Source organism: Camelus dromedarius, chromosome 11 (genome assembly GCF_036321535.1).
Source record: "Camelus dromedarius isolate mCamDro1 chromosome 11, mCamDro1.pat, whole genome shotgun sequence".
In the NCBI taxonomy this organism is placed as follows: domain Eukaryota; kingdom Metazoa; phylum Chordata; class Mammalia; order Artiodactyla; family Camelidae; genus Camelus; species Camelus dromedarius.
Window position 1 is genome coordinate 46,984,533 of NC_087446.1, and position 21,433 is coordinate 47,005,965.

At 68.6% G+C, this 21,433-nt stretch overlaps 1 protein-coding gene across 1 annotated transcript in view; it reads left to right on the plus strand.

The window, feature by feature from the left end:
• MUC19 (mucin 19, oligomeric) overlaps window positions 1–21,433 on the plus strand; it is a 134,553-nt gene that overhangs the window by 84,858 nt on the left and 28,262 nt on the right. The window contains 9 exon segments of the mRNA XM_064491235.1: window positions 586–633; window positions 1,414–1,551; window positions 4,642–4,692; window positions 5,338–5,385; window positions 6,133–6,214; window positions 6,281–6,498; window positions 8,212–8,265; window positions 8,974–9,273; window positions 21,139–21,258. Coding sequence (XP_064347305.1) covers window positions 586–633; window positions 1,414–1,551; window positions 4,642–4,692; window positions 5,338–5,385; window positions 6,133–6,214; window positions 6,281–6,498; window positions 8,212–8,265; window positions 8,974–9,273; window positions 21,139–21,258 — 1,059 coding nt within the window.

The window sequence follows — 21,433 nt, forward strand, 5'->3', positions numbered from 1 at the left end:
ACAAGCGGACCGTCGCCTGCAGCGGCATCCGGGGCACCGGGAGGAACGTCCGCTGAAGCGGTAGGAACCACCGGAGCAGGAGGTGAAGTGACAGGAACAGCTGGAGTCCCCGGCGCAGGCTCCCGGGCCACTGAAGCGTCGTCCGGCGTACCAGGGAGGACGGGAGCATCGTCTGCAGTACCAGGGGCAACGGTGTCATCAGCTGGACTGCCAGCAACGACTCGGGTCTCCGTGGCAGGCGCAGGGACCACTGGACCAGCCGCTGGAGGAGAATCACGGGCCACAGGACCGGGAGAGGGAGGCTCGTCCACCGCTGGGTCGCCAGGTGCTGCTACCGGGACCAGGGGAGCGGGGGCCTCTGGGACAGCTGCGCCAGCTGTCACAGGCTCGGGGGCAGCTGCCCCATCATCTGGAGGAGCAGCGACCACCGTTGCTGCAGGGTCGGGAACAAGCGGACCTGCAGGTGAGGAAGGAGCGAGGACAAGTGGCTCACCGTCTGGAGCGGCTGGGACCACGCCAGTCTCTGCCGTAGGGTCAGGAGCAACGAGCGCCTCGGGTGTCGGTTCGAGGGCCACTCAGCCGTCCTCTGGAGTCGTATCAGGGACAGCGGGAGTGCCAGCTGGAGCCGCGGGGACAACTGTCTCAGCCGGCGGGCTGAGCGGAGCGACCAGCGCCTCCGCCTTAGGCTCAGGCACAAGCGGACCGTCGCCTGCAGCGGCATCCGGGGCACCGGGAGGAACGTCCGCTGAAGCGGTAGGAACCACCGGAGCAGGAGGTGAAGTGACAGGAACAGCTGGAGTCCCCGGCGCAGGCTCCCGGGCCACTGAAGCGTCGTCCGGCGTACCAGGGAGGACGGGAGCATCGTCTGCAGTACCAGGGGCAACGGTGTCATCAGCTGGACTGCCAGCAACGACTCGGGTCTCCGTGGCAGGCGCAGGGACCACTGGACCAGCCGCTGGAGGAGAATCACGGGCCACAGGACCGGGAGAGGGAGGCTCGTCCACCGCTGGGTCGCCAGGTGCTGCTACCGGGACCAGGGGAGCGGGGGCCTCTGGGACAGCTGCGCCAGCTGTCACAGGCTCGGGGGCAGCTGCCCCATCATCTGGAGGAGCAGCGACCACCGTTGCTGCAGGGTCGGGAACAAGCGGACCTGCAGGTGAGGAAGGAGCGAGGACAAGTGGCTCACCGTCTGGAGCGGCTGGGACCACGCCAGTCTCTGCCGTAGGGTCAGGAGCAACGAGCGCCTCGGGTGTCGGTTCGAGGGCCACTCAGCCGTCCTCTGGAGTCGTATCAGGGACAGCGGGAGTGCCAGCTGGAGCCGCGGGGACAACTGTCTCAGCCGGCGGGCTGAGCGGAGCGACCAGCGCCTCCGCCTTAGGCTCAGGCACAAGCGGACCGTCGCCTGCAGCGGCATCCGGGGCACCGGGAGGAACGTCCGCTGAAGCGGTAGGAACCACCGGAGCAGGAGGTGAAGTGACAGGAACAGCTGGAGTCCCCGGCGCAGGCTCCCGGGCCACTGAAGCGTCGTCCGGCGTACCAGGGAGGACGGGAGCATCGTCTGCAGTACCAGGGGCAACGGTGTCATCAGCTGGACTGCCAGCAACGACTCGGGTCTCCGTGGCAGGCGCAGGGACCACTGGACCAGCCGCTGGAGGAGAATCACGGGCCACAGGACCGGGAGAGGGAGGCTCGTCCACCGCTGGGTCGCCAGGTGCTGCTACCGGGACCAGGGGAGCGGGGGCCTCTGGGACAGCTGCGCCAGCTGTCACAGGCTCGGGGGCAGCTGCCCCATCATCTGGAGGAGCAGCGACCACCGTTGCTGCAGGGTCGGGAACAAGCGGACCTGCAGGTGAGGAAGGAGCGAGGACAAGTGGCTCACCGTCTGGAGCGGCTGGGACCACGCCAGTCTCTGCCGTAGGGTCAGGAGCAACGAGCGCCTCGGGTGTCGGTTCGAGGGCCACTCAGCCGTCCTCTGGAGTCGTATCAGGGACAGCGGGAGTGCCAGCTGGAGCCGCGGGGACAACTGTCTCAGCCGGCGGGCTGAGCGGAGCGACCAGCGCCTCCGCCTTAGGCTCAGGCACAAGCGGACCGTCGCCTGCAGCGGCATCCGGGGCACCGGGAGGAACGTCCGCTGAAGCGGTAGGAACCACCGGAGCAGGAGGTGAAGTGACAGGAACAGCTGGAGTCCCCGGCGCAGGCTCCCGGGCCACTGAAGCGTCGTCCGGCGTACCAGGGAGGACGGGAGCATCGTCTGCAGTACCAGGGGCAACGGTGTCATCAGCTGGACTGCCAGCAACGACTCGGGTCTCCGTGGCAGGCGCAGGGACCACTGGACCAGCCGCTGGAGGAGAATCACGGGCCACAGGACCGGGAGAGGGAGGCTCGTCCACCGCTGGGTCGCCAGGTGCTGCTACCGGGACCAGGGGAGCGGGGGCCTCTGGGACAGCTGCGCCAGCTGTCACAGGCTCGGGGGCAGCTGCCCCATCATCTGGAGGAGCAGCGACCACCGTTGCTGCAGGGTCGGGAACAAGCGGACCTGCAGGTGAGGAAGGAGCGAGGACAAGTGGCTCACCGTCTGGAGCGGCTGGGACCACGCCAGTCTCTGCCGTAGGGTCAGGAGCAACGAGCGCCTCGGGTGTCGGTTCGAGGGCCACTCAGCCGTCCTCTGGAGTCGTATCAGGGACAGCGGGAGTGCCAGCTGGAGCCGCGGGGACAACTGTCTCAGCCGGCGGGCTGAGCGGAGCGACCAGCGCCTCCGCCTTAGGCTCAGGCACAAGCGGACCGTCGCCTGCAGCGGCATCCGGGGCACCGGGAGGAACGTCCGCTGAAGCGGTAGGAACCACCGGAGCAGGAGGTGAAGTGACAGGAACAGCTGGAGTCCCCGGCGCAGGCTCCCGGGCCACTGAAGCGTCGTCCGGCGTACCAGGGAGGACGGGAGCATCGTCTGCAGTACCAGGGGCAACGGTGTCATCAGCTGGACTGCCAGCAACGACTCGGGTCTCCGTGGCAGGCGCAGGGACCACTGGACCAGCCGCTGGAGGAGAATCACGGGCCACAGGACCGGGAGAGGGAGGCTCGTCCACCGCTGGGTCGCCAGGTGCTGCTACCGGGACCAGGGGAGCGGGGGCCTCTGGGACAGCTGCGCCAGCTGTCACAGGCTCGGGGGCAGCTGCCCCATCATCTGGAGGAGCAGCGACCACCGTTGCTGCAGGGTCGGGAACAAGCGGACCTGCAGGTGAGGAAGGAGCGAGGACAAGTGGCTCACCGTCTGGAGCGGCTGGGACCACGCCAGTCTCTGCCGTAGGGTCAGGAGCAACGAGCGCCTCGGGTGTCGGTTCGAGGGCCACTCAGCCGTCCTCTGGAGTCGTATCAGGGACAGCGGGAGTGCCAGCTGGAGCCGCGGGGACAACTGTCTCAGCCGGCGGGCTGAGCGGAGCGACCAGCGCCTCCGCCTTAGGCTCAGGCACAAGCGGACCGTCGCCTGCAGCGGCATCCGGGGCACCGGGAGGAACGTCCGCTGAAGCGGTAGGAACCACCGGAGCAGGAGGTGAAGTGACAGGAACAGCTGGAGTCCCCGGCGCAGGCTCCCGGGCCACTGAAGCGTCGTCCGGCGTACCAGGGAGGACGGGAGCATCGTCTGCAGTACCAGGGGCAACGGTGTCATCAGCTGGACTGCCAGCAACGACTCGGGTCTCCGTGGCAGGCGCAGGGACCACTGGACCAGCCGCTGGAGGAGAATCACGGGCCACAGGACCGGGAGAGGGAGGCTCGTCCACCGCTGGGTCGCCAGGTGCTGCTACCGGGACCAGGGGAGCGGGGGCCTCTGGGACAGCTGCGCCAGCTGTCACAGGCTCGGGGGCAGCTGCCCCATCATCTGGAGGAGCAGCGACCACCGTTGCTGCAGGGTCGGGAACAAGCGGACCTGCAGGTGAGGAAGGAGCGAGGACAAGTGGCTCACCGTCTGGAGCGGCTGGGACCACGCCAGTCTCTGCCGTAGGGTCAGGAGCAACGAGCGCCTCGGGTGTCGGTTCGAGGGCCACTCAGCCGTCCTCTGGAGTCGTATCAGGGACAGCGGGAGTGCCAGCTGGAGCCGCGGGGACAACTGTCTCAGCCGGCGGGCTGAGCGGAGCGACCAGCGCCTCCGCCTTAGGCTCAGGCACAAGCGGACCGTCGCCTGCAGCGGCATCCGGGGCACCGGGAGGAACGTCCGCTGAAGCGGTAGGAACCACCGGAGCAGGAGGTGAAGTGACAGGAACAGCTGGAGTCCCCGGCGCAGGCTCCCGGGCCACTGAAGCGTCGTCCGGCGTACCAGGGAGGACGGGAGCATCGTCTGCAGTACCAGGGGCAACGGTGTCATCAGCTGGACTGCCAGCAACGACTCGGGTCTCCGTGGCAGGCGCAGGGACCACTGGACCAGCCGCTGGAGGAGAATCACGGGCCACAGGACCGGGAGAGGGAGGCTCGTCCACCGCTGGGTCGCCAGGTGCTGCTACCGGGACCAGGGGAGCGGGGGCCTCTGGGACAGCTGCGCCAGCTGTCACAGGCTCGGGGGCAGCTGCCCCATCATCTGGAGGAGCAGCGACCACCGTTGCTGCAGGGTCGGGAACAAGCGGACCTGCAGGTGAGGAAGGAGCGAGGACAAGTGGCTCACCGTCTGGAGCGGCTGGGACCACGCCAGTCTCTGCCGTAGGGTCAGGAGCAACGAGCGCCTCGGGTGTCGGTTCGAGGGCCACTCAGCCGTCCTCTGGAGTCGTATCAGGGACAGCGGGAGTGCCAGCTGGAGCCGCGGGGACAACTGTCTCAGCCGGCGGGCTGAGCGGAGCGACCAGCGCCTCCGCCTTAGGCTCAGGCACAAGCGGACCGTCGCCTGCAGCGGCATCCGGGGCACCGGGAGGAACGTCCGCTGAAGCGGTAGGAACCACCGGAGCAGGAGGTGAAGTGACAGGAACAGCTGGAGTCCCCGGCGCAGGCTCCCGGGCCACTGAAGCGTCGTCCGGCGTACCAGGGAGGACGGGAGCATCGTCTGCAGTACCAGGGGCAACGGTGTCATCAGCTGGACTGCCAGCAACGACTCGGGTCTCCGTGGCAGGCGCAGGGACCACTGGACCAGCCGCTGGAGGAGAATCACGGGCCACAGGACCGGGAGAGGGAGGCTCGTCCACCGCTGGGTCGCCAGGTGCTGCTACCGGGACCAGGGGAGCGGGGGCCTCTGGGACAGCTGCGCCAGCTGTCACAGGCTCGGGGGCAGCTGCCCCATCATCTGGAGGAGCAGCGACCACCGTTGCTGCAGGGTCGGGAACAAGCGGACCTGCAGGTGAGGAAGGAGCGAGGACAAGTGGCTCACCGTCTGGAGCGGCTGGGACCACGCCAGTCTCTGCCGTAGGGTCAGGAGCAACGAGCGCCTCGGGTGTCGGTTCGAGGGCCACTCAGCCGTCCTCTGGAGTCGTATCAGGGACAGCGGGAGTGCCAGCTGGAGCCGCGGGGACAACTGTCTCAGCCGGCGGGCTGAGCGGAGCGACCAGCGCCTCCGCCTTAGGCTCAGGCACAAGCGGACCGTCGCCTGCAGCGGCATCCGGGGCACCGGGAGGAACGTCCGCTGAAGCGGTAGGAACCACCGGAGCAGGAGGTGAAGTGACAGGAACAGCTGGAGTCCCCGGCGCAGGCTCCCGGGCCACTGAAGCGTCGTCCGGCGTACCAGGGAGGACGGGAGCATCGTCTGCAGTACCAGGGGCAACGGTGTCATCAGCTGGACTGCCAGCAACGACTCGGGTCTCCGTGGCAGGCGCAGGGACCACTGGACCAGCCGCTGGAGGAGAATCACGGGCCACAGGACCGGGAGAGGGAGGCTCGTCCACCGCTGGGTCGCCAGGTGCTGCTACCGGGACCAGGGGAGCGGGGGCCTCTGGGACAGCTGCGCCAGCTGTCACAGGCTCGGGGGCAGCTGCCCCATCATCTGGAGGAGCAGCGACCACCGTTGCTGCAGGGTCGGGAACAAGCGGACCTGCAGGTGAGGAAGGAGCGAGGACAAGTGGCTCACCGTCTGGAGCGGCTGGGACCACGCCAGTCTCTGCCGTAGGGTCAGGAGCAACGAGCGCCTCGGGTGTCGGTTCGAGGGCCACTCAGCCGTCCTCTGGAGTCGTATCAGGGACAGCGGGAGTGCCAGCTGGAGCCGCGGGGACAACTGTCTCAGCCGGCGGGCTGAGCGGAGCGACCAGCGCCTCCGCCTTAGGCTCAGGCACAAGCGGACCGTCGCCTGCAGCGGCATCCGGGGCACCGGGAGGAACGTCCGCTGAAGCGGTAGGAACCACCGGAGCAGGAGGTGAAGTGACAGGAACAGCTGGAGTCCCCGGCGCAGGCTCCCGGGCCACTGAAGCGTCGTCCGGCGTACCAGGGAGGACGGGAGCATCGTCTGCAGTACCAGGGGCAACGGTGTCATCAGCTGGACTGCCAGCAACGACTCGGGTCTCCGTGGCAGGCGCAGGGACCACTGGACCAGCCGCTGGAGGAGAATCACGGGCCACAGGACCGGGAGAGGGAGGCTCGTCCACCGCTGGGTCGCCAGGTGCTGCTACCGGGACCAGGGGAGCGGGGGCCTCTGGGACAGCTGCGCCAGCTGTCACAGGCTCGGGGGCAGCTGCCCCATCATCTGGAGGAGCAGCGACCACCGTTGCTGCAGGGTCGGGAACAAGCGGACCTGCAGGTGAGGAAGGAGCGAGGACAAGTGGCTCACCGTCTGGAGCGGCTGGGACCACGCCAGTCTCTGCCGTAGGGTCAGGAGCAACGAGCGCCTCGGGTGTCGGTTCGAGGGCCACTCAGCCGTCCTCTGGAGTCGTATCAGGGACAGCGGGAGTGCCAGCTGGAGCCGCGGGGACAACTGTCTCAGCCGGCGGGCTGAGCGGAGCGACCAGCGCCTCCGCCTTAGGCTCAGGCACAAGCGGACCGTCGCCTGCAGCGGCATCCGGGGCACCGGGAGGAACGTCCGCTGAAGCGGTAGGAACCACCGGAGCAGGAGGTGAAGTGACAGGAACAGCTGGAGTCCCCGGCGCAGGCTCCCGGGCCACTGAAGCGTCGTCCGGCGTACCAGGGAGGACGGGAGCATCGTCTGCAGTACCAGGGGCAACGGTGTCATCAGCTGGACTGCCAGCAACGACTCGGGTCTCCGTGGCAGGCGCAGGGACCACTGGACCAGCCGCTGGAGGAGAATCACGGGCCACAGGACCGGGAGAGGGAGGCTCGTCCACCGCTGGGTCGCCAGGTGCTGCTACCGGGACCAGGGGAGCGGGGGCCTCTGGGACAGCTGCGCCAGCTGTCACAGGCTCGGGGGCAGCTGCCCCATCATCTGGAGGAGCAGCGACCACCGTTGCTGCAGGGTCGGGAACAAGCGGACCTGCAGGTGAGGAAGGAGCGAGGACAAGTGGCTCACCGTCTGGAGCGGCTGGGACCACGCCAGTCTCTGCCGTAGGGTCAGGAGCAACGAGCGCCTCGGGTGTCGGTTCGAGGGCCACTCAGCCGTCCTCTGGAGTCGTATCAGGGACAGCGGGAGTGCCAGCTGGAGCCGCGGGGACAACTGTCTCAGCCGGCGGGCTGAGCGGAGCGACCAGCGCCTCCGCCTTAGGCTCAGGCACAAGCGGACCGTCGCCTGCAGCGGCATCCGGGGCACCGGGAGGAACGTCCGCTGAAGCGGTAGGAACCACCGGAGCAGGAGGTGAAGTGACAGGAACAGCTGGAGTCCCCGGCGCAGGCTCCCGGGCCACTGAAGCGTCGTCCGGCGTACCAGGGAGGACGGGAGCATCGTCTGCAGTACCAGGGGCAACGGTGTCATCAGCTGGACTGCCAGCAACGACTCGGGTCTCCGTGGCAGGCGCAGGGACCACTGGACCAGCCGCTGGAGGAGAATCACGGGCCACAGGACCGGGAGAGGGAGGCTCGTCCACCGCTGGGTCGCCAGGTGCTGCTACCGGGACCAGGGGAGCGGGGGCCTCTGGGACAGCTGCGCCAGCTGTCACAGGCTCGGGGGCAGCTGCCCCATCATCTGGAGGAGCAGCGACCACCGTTGCTGCAGGGTCGGGAACAAGCGGACCTGCAGGTGAGGAAGGAGCGAGGACAAGTGGCTCACCGTCTGGAGCGGCTGGGACCACGCCAGTCTCTGCCGTAGGGTCAGGAGCAACGAGCGCCTCGGGTGTCGGTTCGAGGGCCACTCAGCCGTCCTCTGGAGTCGTATCAGGGACAGCGGGAGTGCCAGCTGGAGCCGCGGGGACAACTGTCTCAGCCGGCGGGCTGAGCGGAGCGACCAGCGCCTCCGCCTTAGGCTCAGGCACAAGCGGACCGTCGCCTGCAGCGGCATCCGGGGCACCGGGAGGAACGTCCGCTGAAGCGGTAGGAACCACCGGAGCAGGAGGTGAAGTGACAGGAACAGCTGGAGTCCCCGGCGCAGGCTCCCGGGCCACTGAAGCGTCGCCCGGCGTACCAGGGAGGACGGGAGCATCGTCTGCAGTACCAGGGGCAACGGTGTCATCAGCTGGACTGCCAGCAACGACTCGGGTCTCCGTGGCAGGCGCAGGGACCACTGGACCAGCCGCTGGAGGAGAATCACGGGCCACAGGACCGGGAGAGGGAGGCTCGTCCACCGCTGGGTCGCCAGGTGCTGCTACCGGGACCAGGGGAGCGGGGGCCTCTGGGACAGCTGCGCCAGCTGTCACAGGCTCGGGGGCAGCTGCCCCATCATCTGGAGGAGCAGCGACCACCGTTGCTGCAGGGTCGGGAACAAGCGGACCTGCAGGTGAGGAAGGAGCGAGGACAAGTGGCTCACCGTCTGGAGCGGCTGGGACCACGCCAGTCTCTGCCGTAGGGTCAGGAGCAACGAGCGCCTCGGGTGTCGGTTCGAGGGCCACTCAGCCGTCCTCTGGAGTCGTATCAGGGACAGCGGGAGTGCCAGCTGGAGCCGCGGGGACAACTGTCTCAGCCGGCGGGCTGAGCGGAGCGACCAGCGCCTCCGCCTTAGGCTCAGGCACAAGCGGACCGTCGCCTGCAGCGGCATCCGGGGCACCGGGAGGAACGTCCGCTGAAGCGGTAGGAACCACCGGAGCAGGAGGTGAAGTGACAGGAACAGCTGGAGTCCCCGGCGCAGGCTCCCGGGCCACTGAAGCGTCGCCCGGCGTACCAGGGAGGACGGGAGCATCGTCTGCAGTACCAGGGGCAACGGTGTCATCAGCTGGACTGCCAGCAACGACTCGGGTCTCCGTGGCAGGCGCAGGGACCACTGGACCAGCCGCTGGAGGAGAATCACGGGCCACAGGACCGGGAGAGGGAGGCTCGTCCACCGCTGGGTCGCCAGGTGCTGCTACCGGGACCAGGGGAGCGGGGGCCTCTGGGACAGCTGCGCCAGCTGTCACAGGCTCGGGGGCAGCTGCCCCATCATCTGGAGGAGCAGCGACCACCGTTGCTGCAGGGTCGGGAACAAGCGGACCTGCAGGTGAGGAAGGAGCGAGGACAAGTGGCTCACCGTCTGGAGCGGCTGGGACCACGCCAGTCTCTGCCGTAGGGTCAGGAGCAACGAGCGCCTCGGGTGTCGGTTCGAGGGCCACTCAGCCGTCCTCTGGAGTCGTATCAGGGACAGCGGGAGTGCCAGCTGGAGCCGCGGGGACAACTGTCTCAGCCGGCGGGCTGAGCGGAGCGTCCAGCGCCTCCGCCTTAGGCTCAGGCACAAGCGGACCGTCGCCTGCAGCGGCATCCAGGGCACCGGGAGGAACGTCCGCTGAAGCGGTAGGAACCACCGGAGCAGGAGGTGAAGTGACAGGAACAGCTGGAGTCCCCGGCGCAGGCTCCCGGGCCACTGAAGCGTCGCCCGGCGTACCAGGGAGGACGGGAGCATCGTCTGCAGTACCAGGGGCAACGGTGTCATCAGCTGGACTGCCAGCAACGACTCGGGTCTCCGTGGCAGGCGCAGGGACCACTGGACCAGCCGCTGGAGGAGAATCACGGGCCACAGGACCGGGAGAGGGAGGCTCGTCCACCGCTGGGTCGCCAGGTGCTGCTACCGGGACCAGGGGAGCGGGGGCCTCTGGGACAGCTGCGCCAGCTGTCACAGGCTCGGGGGCAGCTGCCCCATCATCTGGAGGAGCAGCGACCACCGTTGCTGCAGGGTCGGGAACAAGCGGACCTGCAGGTGAGGAAGGAGCGAGGACAAGTGGCTCACCGTCTGGAGCGGCTGGGACCACGCCAGTCTCTGCCGTAGGGTCAGGAGCAACGAGCGCCTCGGGTGTCGGTTCGAGGGCCACTCAGCCGTCCTCTGGAGTCGTATCAGGGACAGCGGGAGTGCCAGCTGGAGCCGCGGGGACAACTGTCTCAGCCGGCGGGCTGAGCGGAGCGACCAGCGCCTCCGCCTTAGGCTCAGGCACAAGCGGACCGTCGCCTGCAGCGGCATCCGGGGCACCGGGAGGAACGTCCGCTGAAGCGGTAGGAACCACCGGAGCAGGAGGTGAAGTGACAGGAACAGCTGGAGTCCCCGGCGCAGGCTCCCGGGCCACTGAAGCGTCGCCCGGCGTACCAGGGAGGACGGGAGCATCGTCTGCAGTACCAGGGGCAACGGTGTCATCAGCTGGACTGCCAGCAACGACTCGGGTCTCCGTGGCAGGCGCAGGGACCACTGGACCAGCCGCTGGAGGAGAATCACGGGCCACAGGACCGGGAGAGGGAGGCTCGTCCACCGCTGGGTCGCCAGGTGCTGCTACCGGGACCAGGGGAGCGGGGGCCTCTGGGACAGCTGCGCCAGCTGTCACAGGCTCGGGGGCAGCTGCCCCATCATCTGGAGGAGCAGCGACCACCGTTGCTGCAGGGTCGGGAACAAGCGGACCTGCAGGTGAGGAAGGAGCGAGGACAAGTGGCTCACCGTCTGGAGCGGCTGGGACCACGCCAGTCTCTGCCGTAGGGTCAGGAGCAACGAGCGCCTCGGGTGTCGGTTCGAGGGCCACTCAGCCGTCCTCTGGAGTCGTATCAGGGACAGCGGGAGTGCCAGCTGGAGCCGCGGGGACAACTGTCTCAGCCGGCGGGCTGAGCGGAGCGACCAGCGCCTCCGCCTTAGGCTCAGGCACAAGCGGACCGTCGCCTGCAGCGGCATCCGGGGCACCGGGAGGAACGTCCGCTGAAGCGGTAGGAACCACCGGAGCAGGAGGTGAAGTGACAGGAACAGCTGGAGTCCCCGGCGCAGGCTCCCGGGCCACTGAAGCGTCGCCCGGCGTACCAGGGAGGACGGGAGCATCGTCTGCAGTACCAGGGGCAACGGTGTCATCAGCTGGACTGCCAGCAACGACTCGGGTCTCCGTGGCAGGCGCAGGGACCACTGGACCAGCCGCTGGAGGAGAATCACGGGCCACAGGACCGGGAGAGGGAGGCTCGTCCACCGCTGGGTCGCCAGGTGCTGCTACCGGGACCAGGGGAGCGGGGGCCTCTGGGACAGCTGCGCCAGCTGTCACAGGCTCGGGGGCAGCTGCCCCATCATCTGGAGGAGCAGCGACCACCGTTGCTGCAGGGTCGGGAACAAGCGGACCTGCAGGTGAGGAAGGAGCGAGGACAAGTGGCTCACCGTCTGGAGCGGCTGGGACCACGCCAGTCTCTGCCGTAGGGTCAGGAGCAACGAGCGCCTCGGGTGTCGGTTCGAGGGCCACTCAGCCGTCCTCTGGAGTCGTATCAGGGACAGCGGGAGTGCCAGCTGGAGCCGCGGGGACAACTGTCTCAGCCGGCGGGCTGAGCGGAGCGACCAGCGCCTCCGCCTTAGGCTCAGGCACAAGCGGACCGTCGCCTGCAGCGGCATCCGGGGCACCGGGAGGAACGTCCGCTGAAGCGGTAGGAACCACCGGAGCAGGAGGTGAAGTGACAGGAACAGCTGGAGTCCCCGGCGCAGGCTCCCGGGCCACTGAAGCGTCGCCCGGCGTACCAGGGAGGACGGGAGCATCGTCTGCAGTACCAGGGGCAACGGTGTCATCAGCTGGACTGCCAGCAACGACTCGGGTCTCCGTGGCAGGCGCAGGGACCACTGGACCAGCCGCTGGAGGAGAATCACGGGCCACAGGACCGGGAGAGGGAGGCTCGTCCACCGCTGGGTCGCCAGGTGCTGCTACCGGGACCAGGGGAGCGGGGGCCTCTGGGACAGCTGCGCCAGCTGTCACAGGCTCGGGGGCAGCTGCCCCATCATCTGGAGGAGCAGCGACCACCGTTGCTGCAGGGTCGGGAACAAGCGGACCTGCAGGTGAGGAAGGAGCGAGGACAAGTGGCTCACCGTCTGGAGCGGCTGGGACCACGCCAGTCTCTGCCGTAGGGTCAGGAGCAACGAGCGCCTCGGGTGTCGGTTCGAGGGCCACTCAGCCGTCCTCTGGAGTCGTATCAGGGACAGCGGGAGTGCCAGCTGGAGCCGCGGGGACAACTGTCTCAGCCGGCGGGCTGAGCGGAGCGACCAGCGCCTCCGCCTTAGGCTCAGGCACAAGCGGACCGTCGCCTGCAGCGGCATCCGGGGCACCGGGAGGAACGTCCGCTGAAGCGGTAGGAACCACCGGAGCAGGAGGTGAAGTGACAGGAACAGCTGGAGTCCCCGGCGCAGGCTCCCGGGCCACTGAAGCGTCGCCCGGCGTACCAGGGAGGACGGGAGCATCGTCTGCAGTACCAGGGGCAACGGTGTCATCAGCTGGACTGCCAGCAACGACTCGGGTCTCCGTGGCAGGCGCAGGGACCACTGGACCAGCCGCTGGAGGAGAATCACGGGCCACAGGACCGGGAGAGGGAGGCTCGTCCACCGCTGGGTCGCCAGGTGCTGCTACCGGGACCAGGGGAGCGGGGGCCTCTGGGACAGCTGCGCCAGCTGTCACAGGCTCGGGGGCAGCTGCCCCATCATCTGGAGGAGCAGCGACCACCGTTGCTGCAGGGTCGGGAACAAGCGGACCTGCAGGTGAGGAAGGAGCGAGGACAAGTGGCTCACCGTCTGGAGCGGCTGGGACCACGCCAGTCTCTGCCGTAGGGTCAGGAGCAACGAGCGCCTCGGGTGTCGGTTCGAGGGCCACTCAGCCGTCCTCTGGAGTCGTATCAGGGACAGCGGGAGTGCCAGCTGGAGCCGCGGGGACAACTGTCTCAGCCGGCGGGCTGAGCGGAGCGACCAGCGCCTCCGCCTTAGGCTCAGGCACAAGCGGACCGTCGCCTGCAGCGGCATCCGGGGCACCGGGAGGAACGTCCGCTGAAGCGGTAGGAACCACCGGAGCAGGAGGTGAAGTGACAGGAACAGCTGGAGTCCCCGGCGCAGGCTCCCGGGCCACTGAAGCGTCGCCCGGCGTACCAGGGAGGACGGGAGCATCGTCTGCAGTACCAGGGGCAACGGTGTCATCAGCTGGACTGCCAGCAACGACTCGGGTCTCCGTGGCAGGCGCAGGGACCACTGGACCAGCCGCTGGAGGAGAATCACGGGCCACAGGACCGGGAGAGGGAGGCTCGTCCACCGCTGGGTCGCCAGGTGCTGCTACCGGGACCAGGGGAGCGGGGGCCTCTGGGACAGCTGCGCCAGCTGTCACAGGCTCGGGGGCAGCTGCCCCATCATCTGGAGGAGCAGCGACCACCGTTGCTGCAGGGTCGGGAACAAGCGGACCTGCAGGTGAGGAAGGAGCGAGGACAAGTGGCTCACCGTCTGGAGCGGCTGGGACCACGCCAGTCTCTGCCGTAGGGTCAGGAGCAACGAGCGCCTCGGGTGTCGGTTCGAGGGCCACTCAGCCGTCCTCTGGAGTCGTATCAGGGACAGCGGGAGTGCCAGCTGGAGCCGCGGGGACAACTGTCTCAGCCGGCGGGCTGAGCGGAGCGACCAGCGCCTCCGCCTTAGGCTCAGGCACAAGCGGACCGTCGCCTGCAGCGGCATCCGGGGCACCGGGGAGGAACGTCCGCTGAAGCGGTAGGAACCACCGGAGCAGGAGGTGAAGTGACAGGAACAGCTGGAGTCCCCGGCGCAGGCTCCCGGGCCACTGAAGCGTCGCCCGGCGTACCAGGGAGGACGGGAGCATCGTCTGCAGTACCAGGGGCAACGGTGTCATCAGCTGGACTGCCAGCAACGACTCGGGTCTCCGTGGCAGGCGCAGGGACCACTGGACCAGCCGCTGGAGGAGAATCACGGGCCACAGGACCGGGAGAGGGAGGCTCGTCCACCGCTGGGTCGCCAGGTGCTGCTACCGGGACCAGGGGAGCGGGGGCCTCTGGGACAGCTGCGCCAGCTGTCACAGGCTCGGGGGCAGCTGCCCCATCATCTGGAGGAGCAGCGACCACCGTTGCTGCAGGGTCGGGAACAAGCGGACCTGCAGGTGAGGAAGGAGCGAGGACAAGTGGCTCACCGTCTGGAGCGGCTGGGACCACGCCAGTCTCTGCCGTAGGGTCAGGAGCAACGAGCGCCTCGGGTGTCGGTTCGAGGGCCACTCAGCCGTCCTCTGGAGTCGTATCAGGGACAGCGGGAGTGCCAGCTGGAGCCGCGGGGACAACTGTCTCAGCCGGCGGGCTGAGCGGAGCGACCAGCGCCTCCGCCTTAGGCTCAGGCACAAGCGGACCGTCGCCTGCAGCGGCATCCGGGGCACCGGGAGGAACGTCCGCTGAAGCGGTAGGAACCACCGGAGCAGGAGGTGAAGTGACAGGAACAGCTGGAGTCCCCGGCGCAGGCTCCCGGGCCACTGAAGCGTCGCCCGGCGTACCAGGGAGGACGGGAGCATCGTCTGCAGTACCAGGGGCAACGGTGTCATCAGCTGGACTGCCAGCAACGACTCGGGTCTCCGTGGCAGGCGCAGGGACCACTGGACCAGCCGCTGGAGGAGAATCACGGGCCACAGGACCGGGAGAGGGAGGCTCGTCCACCGCTGGGTCGCCAGGTGCTGCTACCGGGACCAGGGGAGCGGGGGCCTCTGGGACAGCTGCGCCAGCTGTCACAGGCTCGGGGGCAGCTGCCCCATCATCTGGAGGAGCAGCGACCACCGTTGCTGCAGGGTCGGGAACAAGCGGACCTGCAGGTGAGGAAGGAGCGAGGACAAGTGGCTCACCGTCTGGAGCGGCTGGGACCACGCCAGTCTCTGCCGTAGGGTCAGGAGCAACGAGCGCCTCGGGTGTCGGTTCGAGGGCCACTCAGCCGTCCTCTGGAGTCGTATCAGGGACAGCGGGAGTGCCAGCTGGAGCCGCGGGGACAACTGTCTCAGCCGGCGGGCTGAGCGGAGCGACCAGCGCCTCCGCCTTAGGCTCAGGCACAAGCGGACCGTCGCCTGCAGCGGCATCCGGGGCACCGGGAGGAACGTCCGCTGAAGCGGTAGGAACCACCGGAGCAGGAGGTGAAGTGACAGGAACAGCTGGAGTCCCCGGCGCAGGCTCCCGGGCCACTGAAGCGTCGCCCGGCGTACCAGGGAGGACGGGAGCATCGTCTGCAGTACCAGGGGCAACGGTGTCATCAGCTGGACTGCCAGCAACGACTCGGGTCTCCGTGGCAGGCGCAGGGACCACTGGACCAGCCGCTGGAGGAGAATCACGGGCCACAGGACCGGGAGAGGGAGGCTCGTCCACCGCTGGGTCGCCAGGTGCTGCTACCGGGACCAGGGGAGCGGGGGCCTCTGGGACAGCTGCGCCAGCTGTCACAGGCTCGGGGGCAGCTGCCCCATCATCTGGAGGAGCAGCGACCACCGTTGCTGCAGGGTCGGGAACAAGCGGACCTGCAGGTGAGGAAGGAGCGAGGACAAGTGGCTCACCGTCTGGAGCGGCTGGGACCACGCCAGTCTCTGCCGTAGGGTCAGGAGCAACGAGCGCCTCGGGTGTCGGTTCGAGGGCCACTCAGCCGTCCTCTGGAGTCGTATCAGGGACAGCGGGAGTGCCAGCTGGAGCCGCGGGGACAACTGTCTCAGCCGGCGGGCTGAGCGGAGCGACCAGCGCCTCCGCCTTAGGCTCAGGCACAAGCGGACCGTCGCCTGCAGCGGCATCCGGGGCACCGGGAGGAACGTCCGCTGAAGCGGTAGGAACCACCGGAGCAGGAGGTGAAGTGACAGGAACAGCTGGAGTCCCCGGCGCAGGCTCCCGGGCCACTGAAGCGTCGCCCGGCGTACCAGGGAGGACGGGAGCATCGTCTGCAGTACCAGGGGCAACGGTGTCATCAGCTGGACTGCCAGCAACGACTCGGGTCTCCGTGGCAGGCGCAGGGACCACTGGACCAGCCGCTGGAGGAGAATCACGGGCCACAGGACCGGGAGAGGGAGGCTCGTCCACCGCTGGGTCGCCAGGTGCTGCTACCGGGACCAGGGGAGCGGGGGCCTCTGGGACAGCTGCGCCAGCTGTCACAGGCTCGGGGGCAGCTGCCCCATCATCTGGAGGAGCAGCGACCACCGTTGCTGCAGGGTCGGGAACAAGCGGACCTGCAGGTGAGGAAGGAGCGAGGACAAGTGGCTCACCGTCTGGAGCGGCTGGGACCACGCCAGTCTCTGCCGTAGGGTCAGGAGCAACGAGCGCCTCGGGTGTCGGTTCGAGGGCCACTCAGCCGTCCTCTGGAGTCGTATCAGGGACAGCGGGAGTGCCAGCTGGAGCCGCGGGGACAACTGTCTCAGCCGGCGGGCTGAGCGGAGCGACCAGCGCCTCCGCCTTAGGCTCAGGCACAAGCGGACCGTCGCCTGCAGCGGCATCCGGGGCACCGGGAGGAACGTCCGCTGAAGCGGTAGGAACCACCGGAGCAGGAGGTGAAGTGACAGGAACAGCTGGAGTCCCCGGCGCAGGCTCCCGGGCCACTGAAGCGTCGCCCGGCGTACCAGGGAGGACGGGAGCATCGTCTGCAGTACCAGGGGCAACGGTGTCATCAGCTGGACTGCCAGCAACGACTCGGGTCTCCGTGGCAGGCGCAGGGACCACTGGACCAGCCGCTGGAGGAGAATCACGGGCCACAGGACCGGGAGAGGGAGGCTCGTCCACCGCTGGGTCGCCAGGTGCTGCTACCGGGACCAGGGGAGCGGGGGCCTCTGGGACAGCTGCGCCAGCTGTCACAGGCTCGGGGGCAGCTGCCCCATCATCTGGAGGAGCAGCGACCACCGTTGCTGCAGGGTCGGGAACAAGCGGACCTGCAGGTGAGGAAGGAGCGAGGACAAGTGGCTCACCGTCTGGAGCGGCTGGGACCACGCCAGTCTCTGCCGTAGGGTCAGGAGCAACGAGCGCCTCGGGTGTCGGTTCGAGGGCCACTCAGCCGTCCTCTGGAGTCGTATCAGGGACAGCGGGAGTGCCAGCTGGAGCCGCGGGGACAACTGTCTCAGCCGGCGGGCTGAGCGGAGCGACCAGCGCCTCCGCCTTAGGCTCAGGCACAAGCGGACCGTCGCCTGCAGCGGCATCCGGGGCACCGGGAGGAACGTCCGCTGAAGCGGTAGGAACCACCGGAGCAGGAGGTGAAGTGACAGGAACAGCTGGAGTCCCCGGCGCAGGCTCCCGGGCCACTGAAGCGTCGCCCGGCGTACCAGGGAGGACGGGAGCATCGTCTGCAGTACCAGGGGCAACGGTGTCATCAGCTGGACTGCCAGCAACGACTCGGGTCTCCGTGGCAGGCGCAGGGACCACTGGACCAGCCGCTGGAGGAGAATCACGGGCCACAGGACCGGGAGAGGGAGGCTCGTCCACCGCTGGGTCGCCAGGTGCTGCTACCGGGACCAGGGGAGCGGGGGCCTCTGGGACAGCTGCGCCAGCTGTCACAGGCTCGGGGGCAGCTGCCCCATCATCTGGAGGAGCAGCGACCACCGTTGCTGCAGGGTCGGGAACAAGCGGACCTGCAGGTGAGGAAGGAGCGAGGACAAGTGGCTCACCGTCTGGAGCGGCTGGGACCACGCCAGTCTCTGCCGTAGGGTCAGGAGCAACGAGCGCCTCGGGTGTCGGTTCGAGGGCCACTCAGCCGTCCTCTGGAGTCGTATCAGGGACAGCGGGAGTGCCAGCTGGAGCCGCGGGGACAACTGTCTCAGCCGGCGGGCTGAGCGGAGCGACCAGCGCCTCCGCCTTAGGCTCAGGCACAAGCGGACCGTCGCCTGCAGCGGCATCCGGGGCACCGGGAGGAACGTCCGCTGAAGCGGTAGGAACCACCGGAGCAGGAGGTGAAGTGACAGGAACAGCTGGAGTCCCCGGCGCAGGCTCCCGGGCCACTGAAGCGTCGCCCGGCGTACCAGGGAGGACGGGAGCATCGTCTGCAGTACCAGGGGCAACGGTGTCATCAGCTGGACTGCCAGCAACGACTCGGGTCTCCGTGGCAGGCGCAGGGACCACTGGACCAGCCGCTGGAGGAGAATCACGGGCCACAGGACCGGGAGAGGGAGGCTCGTCCACCGCTGGGTCGCCAGGTGCTGCTACCGGGACCAGGGGAGCGGGGGCCTCTGGGACAGCTGCGCCAGCTGTCACAGGCTCGGGGGCAGCTGCCCCATCATCTGGAGGAGCAGCGACCACCGTTGCTGCAGGGTCGGGAACAAGCGGACCTGCAGGTGAGGAAGGAGCGAGGACAAGTGGCTCACCGTCTGGAGCGGCTGGGACCACGCCAGTCTCTGCCGTAGGGTCAGGAGCAACGAGCGCCTCGGGTGTCGGTTCGAGGGCCACTCAGCCGTCCTCTGGAGTCGTATCAGGGACAGCGGGAGTGCCAGCTGGAGCCGCGGGGACAACTGTCTCAGCCGGCGGGCTGAGCGGAGCGACCAGCGCCTCCGCCTTAGGCTCAGGCACAAGCGGACCGTCGCCTGCAGCGGCATCCGGGGCACCGGGGAGGAACGTCCGCTGAAGCGGTAGGAACCACCGGAGCAGGAGGTGAAGTGACAGGAACAGCTGGAGTCCCCGGCGCAGGCTCCCGGGCCACTGAAGCGTCGCCCGGCGTACCAGGGAGGACGGGAGCATCGTCTGCAGTACCAGGGGCAACGGTGTCATCAGCTGGACTGCCAGCAACGACTCGGGTCTCCGTGGCAGGCGCAGGGACCACTGGACCAGCCGCTGGAGGAGAATCACGGGCCACAGGACCGGGAGAGGGAGGCTCGGTCCACCGCTGGGTCGCCAGGTGCTGCTACCGGACCAGGGGAGCGGGGGCCTCTGGGACAGCTGCGCCAGCTGTCACAGGCTCGGGGGCAGCTGCCCCCATCATCTGGAGGAGCAGCGACCACCGTTGCTGCAGGGTCGGGAACAAGCGGACCTGCAGGTGAGGAAGGAGCGAGGACAAGTGGCTCACCGTCTGGAGCGGCTGGGACCACGCCAGTCTCTGCCGTAGGGTCAGGAGCAACGAGCGCCTCGGGTGTCGGTTCGAGGGCCACTCAGCCGTCCTCTGGAGTCGTATCAGGGACAGCGGGAGTGCCAGCTGGAGCCGCGGGGGACAACTGTCTCAGCCGCGGGCTGAGCGGAGCGACCAGCGCCTCCGCCTTAGGCTCAGGCACAAGCGGACCGTCGCCTGCAGCGGCATCCGGGGCACCGGGAGGAACGTCCGCTGAAGCGGTAGGAACCACCGAGCAGGAGGTGAAGTGACAGGAACAGCTGGAGTCCCCGGCGCAGGCTCCCGGGCCACTGAAGCGTCGCCCGGCGTACCAGGGAGGACGGGAGCATCGTCTGCAGTACCAGGGGCAACGGTGTCATCAGCTGGACTGCCAGCAACGACTCGGGTCTCCGTGGCAGGCGCAGGGACCACTGGACCAGCCGCTGGAGGAGAATCACGGGCCACAGGACCGGGAGAGGGAGGCTCGTCCACCGCTGGGTCGCCAGGTGCTGCTACCGGGACCAGGGGAGCGGGGGCCTCTGGGACAGCTGCGCCAGCTGTCACAGGCTCGGGGGCAGCTGCCCCATCATCTGGAGGAGCAGCGACCACCGTTGCTGCAGGGTCGGGAACAAGCGGACCTGCAGGTGAGGAAGGAGCGAGGACAAGTGGCTCACCGTCTGGAGCGGCTGGGACCACGCCAGTCTCTGCCGTAGGGTCAGGAGCAACGAGCGCCTCGGGTGTCGGTTCGAGGGCCACTCAGCCGTCCTCTGGAGTCGTATCAGGGGACAGCGGGAGTGCCAGCTGGAGCCGCGGGACAACTGTCTCAGCCGGCGGGCTGAGCGGAGCGACCAGCGCCTCCGCCTTAGGCTCAGGCACAAGCGGACCGTCGCCTGCAGCGGCATCCGGGGCACCGGGAGGAACGTCCGCTGAAGCGGTAGGAACCACCGGAGCAGGAGGTGAAGTGACAGGAACAGCTGGAGTCCCCGGCGCAGGCTCCCGGGCCACTGAAGCGTCGCCCGGCGTACCAGGGAGGACGGGAGCATCGTCTGCAGTACCAGGGGCAACGGTGTCATCAGCTGGACTGCCAGCAACGACTCGGGTCTCCGTGGCAGGCGCAGGGACCACTGGACCAGCCGCTGGAGGAGAATCACGGGCCACAGGACCGGGAGAGGGAGGCTCGTCCACCGCTGGGTCGCCAGGTGCTGCTACCGGGACCAGGGGAGCGGGGGCCTCTGGGACAGCTGCGCCAGCTGTCACAGGCTCGGGGGCAGCTGCCCCATCATCTGGAGGAGCAGCGACCACCGTTGCTGCAGGGGTCGGGAACAAGCGGACCTGCAGGTGAGGAAGGAGCGAGGACAAGTGGCTCACCGTCTGGAGCGGCTGGGACCACGCCAGTCTCTGCCGTAGGGTCAGGAGCAACGAGCGCCTCGGGTGTCGGTTCGAGGGCCACTCAGCCGTCCTCTGGAGTCGTATCAGGGACAGCGGGAGTGCCAGCTGGAGTCCGCGGGGACAACTGTCTCAGCCGGCGGGCTGAGCGGAGCGACCAGCGCCTCCGCCTTAGGCTCAGGCACAAGCGGACCGTCGCCTGCAGCGGCATCCGGGGCACCGGGAGGAACGTCCGCTGAAGCGGTAGGAACCACCGGAGCAGGAGGTGAAGTGACAGGAACAGCTGGAGTCCCCGGCGCAGGCTCCCGGGCCACTGAAGCGTCGCCCGGCGTACCAGGGAGGACGGGAGCATCGTCTGCAGTACCAGGGGCAACGGTGTCATCAGCTGGACTGCAGCAACGACTCGGGTCTCCGTGGCAGGCGCAGGGACCACTGGACCAGCCGCTGGAGGAGAATCACGGGCCACAGGAGCCGGGAGAGGGAGGCTCGTCCACCGCTGGGTCGCCAGGTGCTGCTACCGGGACCAGGGGAGCGGGGGCCTCTGGGACAGCTGCGCCAGCTGTCACAGGCTCGGGGGGCAGCTGCCCATTCATCTGGAGGAGCAGCGACCACCGTTGCTGCAGGGTCGGGAACAAGCGGACCTGCAGGTGAGGAAGGAGCGAGGACAAGTGGCTCACCGTCTGGAGCGGCTGGGACCACGCCAGTCTCTGCCGTAGGGTCAGGAGCAACGAGCGCCTCGGGTGTCGGTTCGAGGGCCACTCAGCCGTCCTCTGGAGTCGTATCAGGGACAGCGGGAGTGCCAGCTGGAGCCGCGGGGACAAC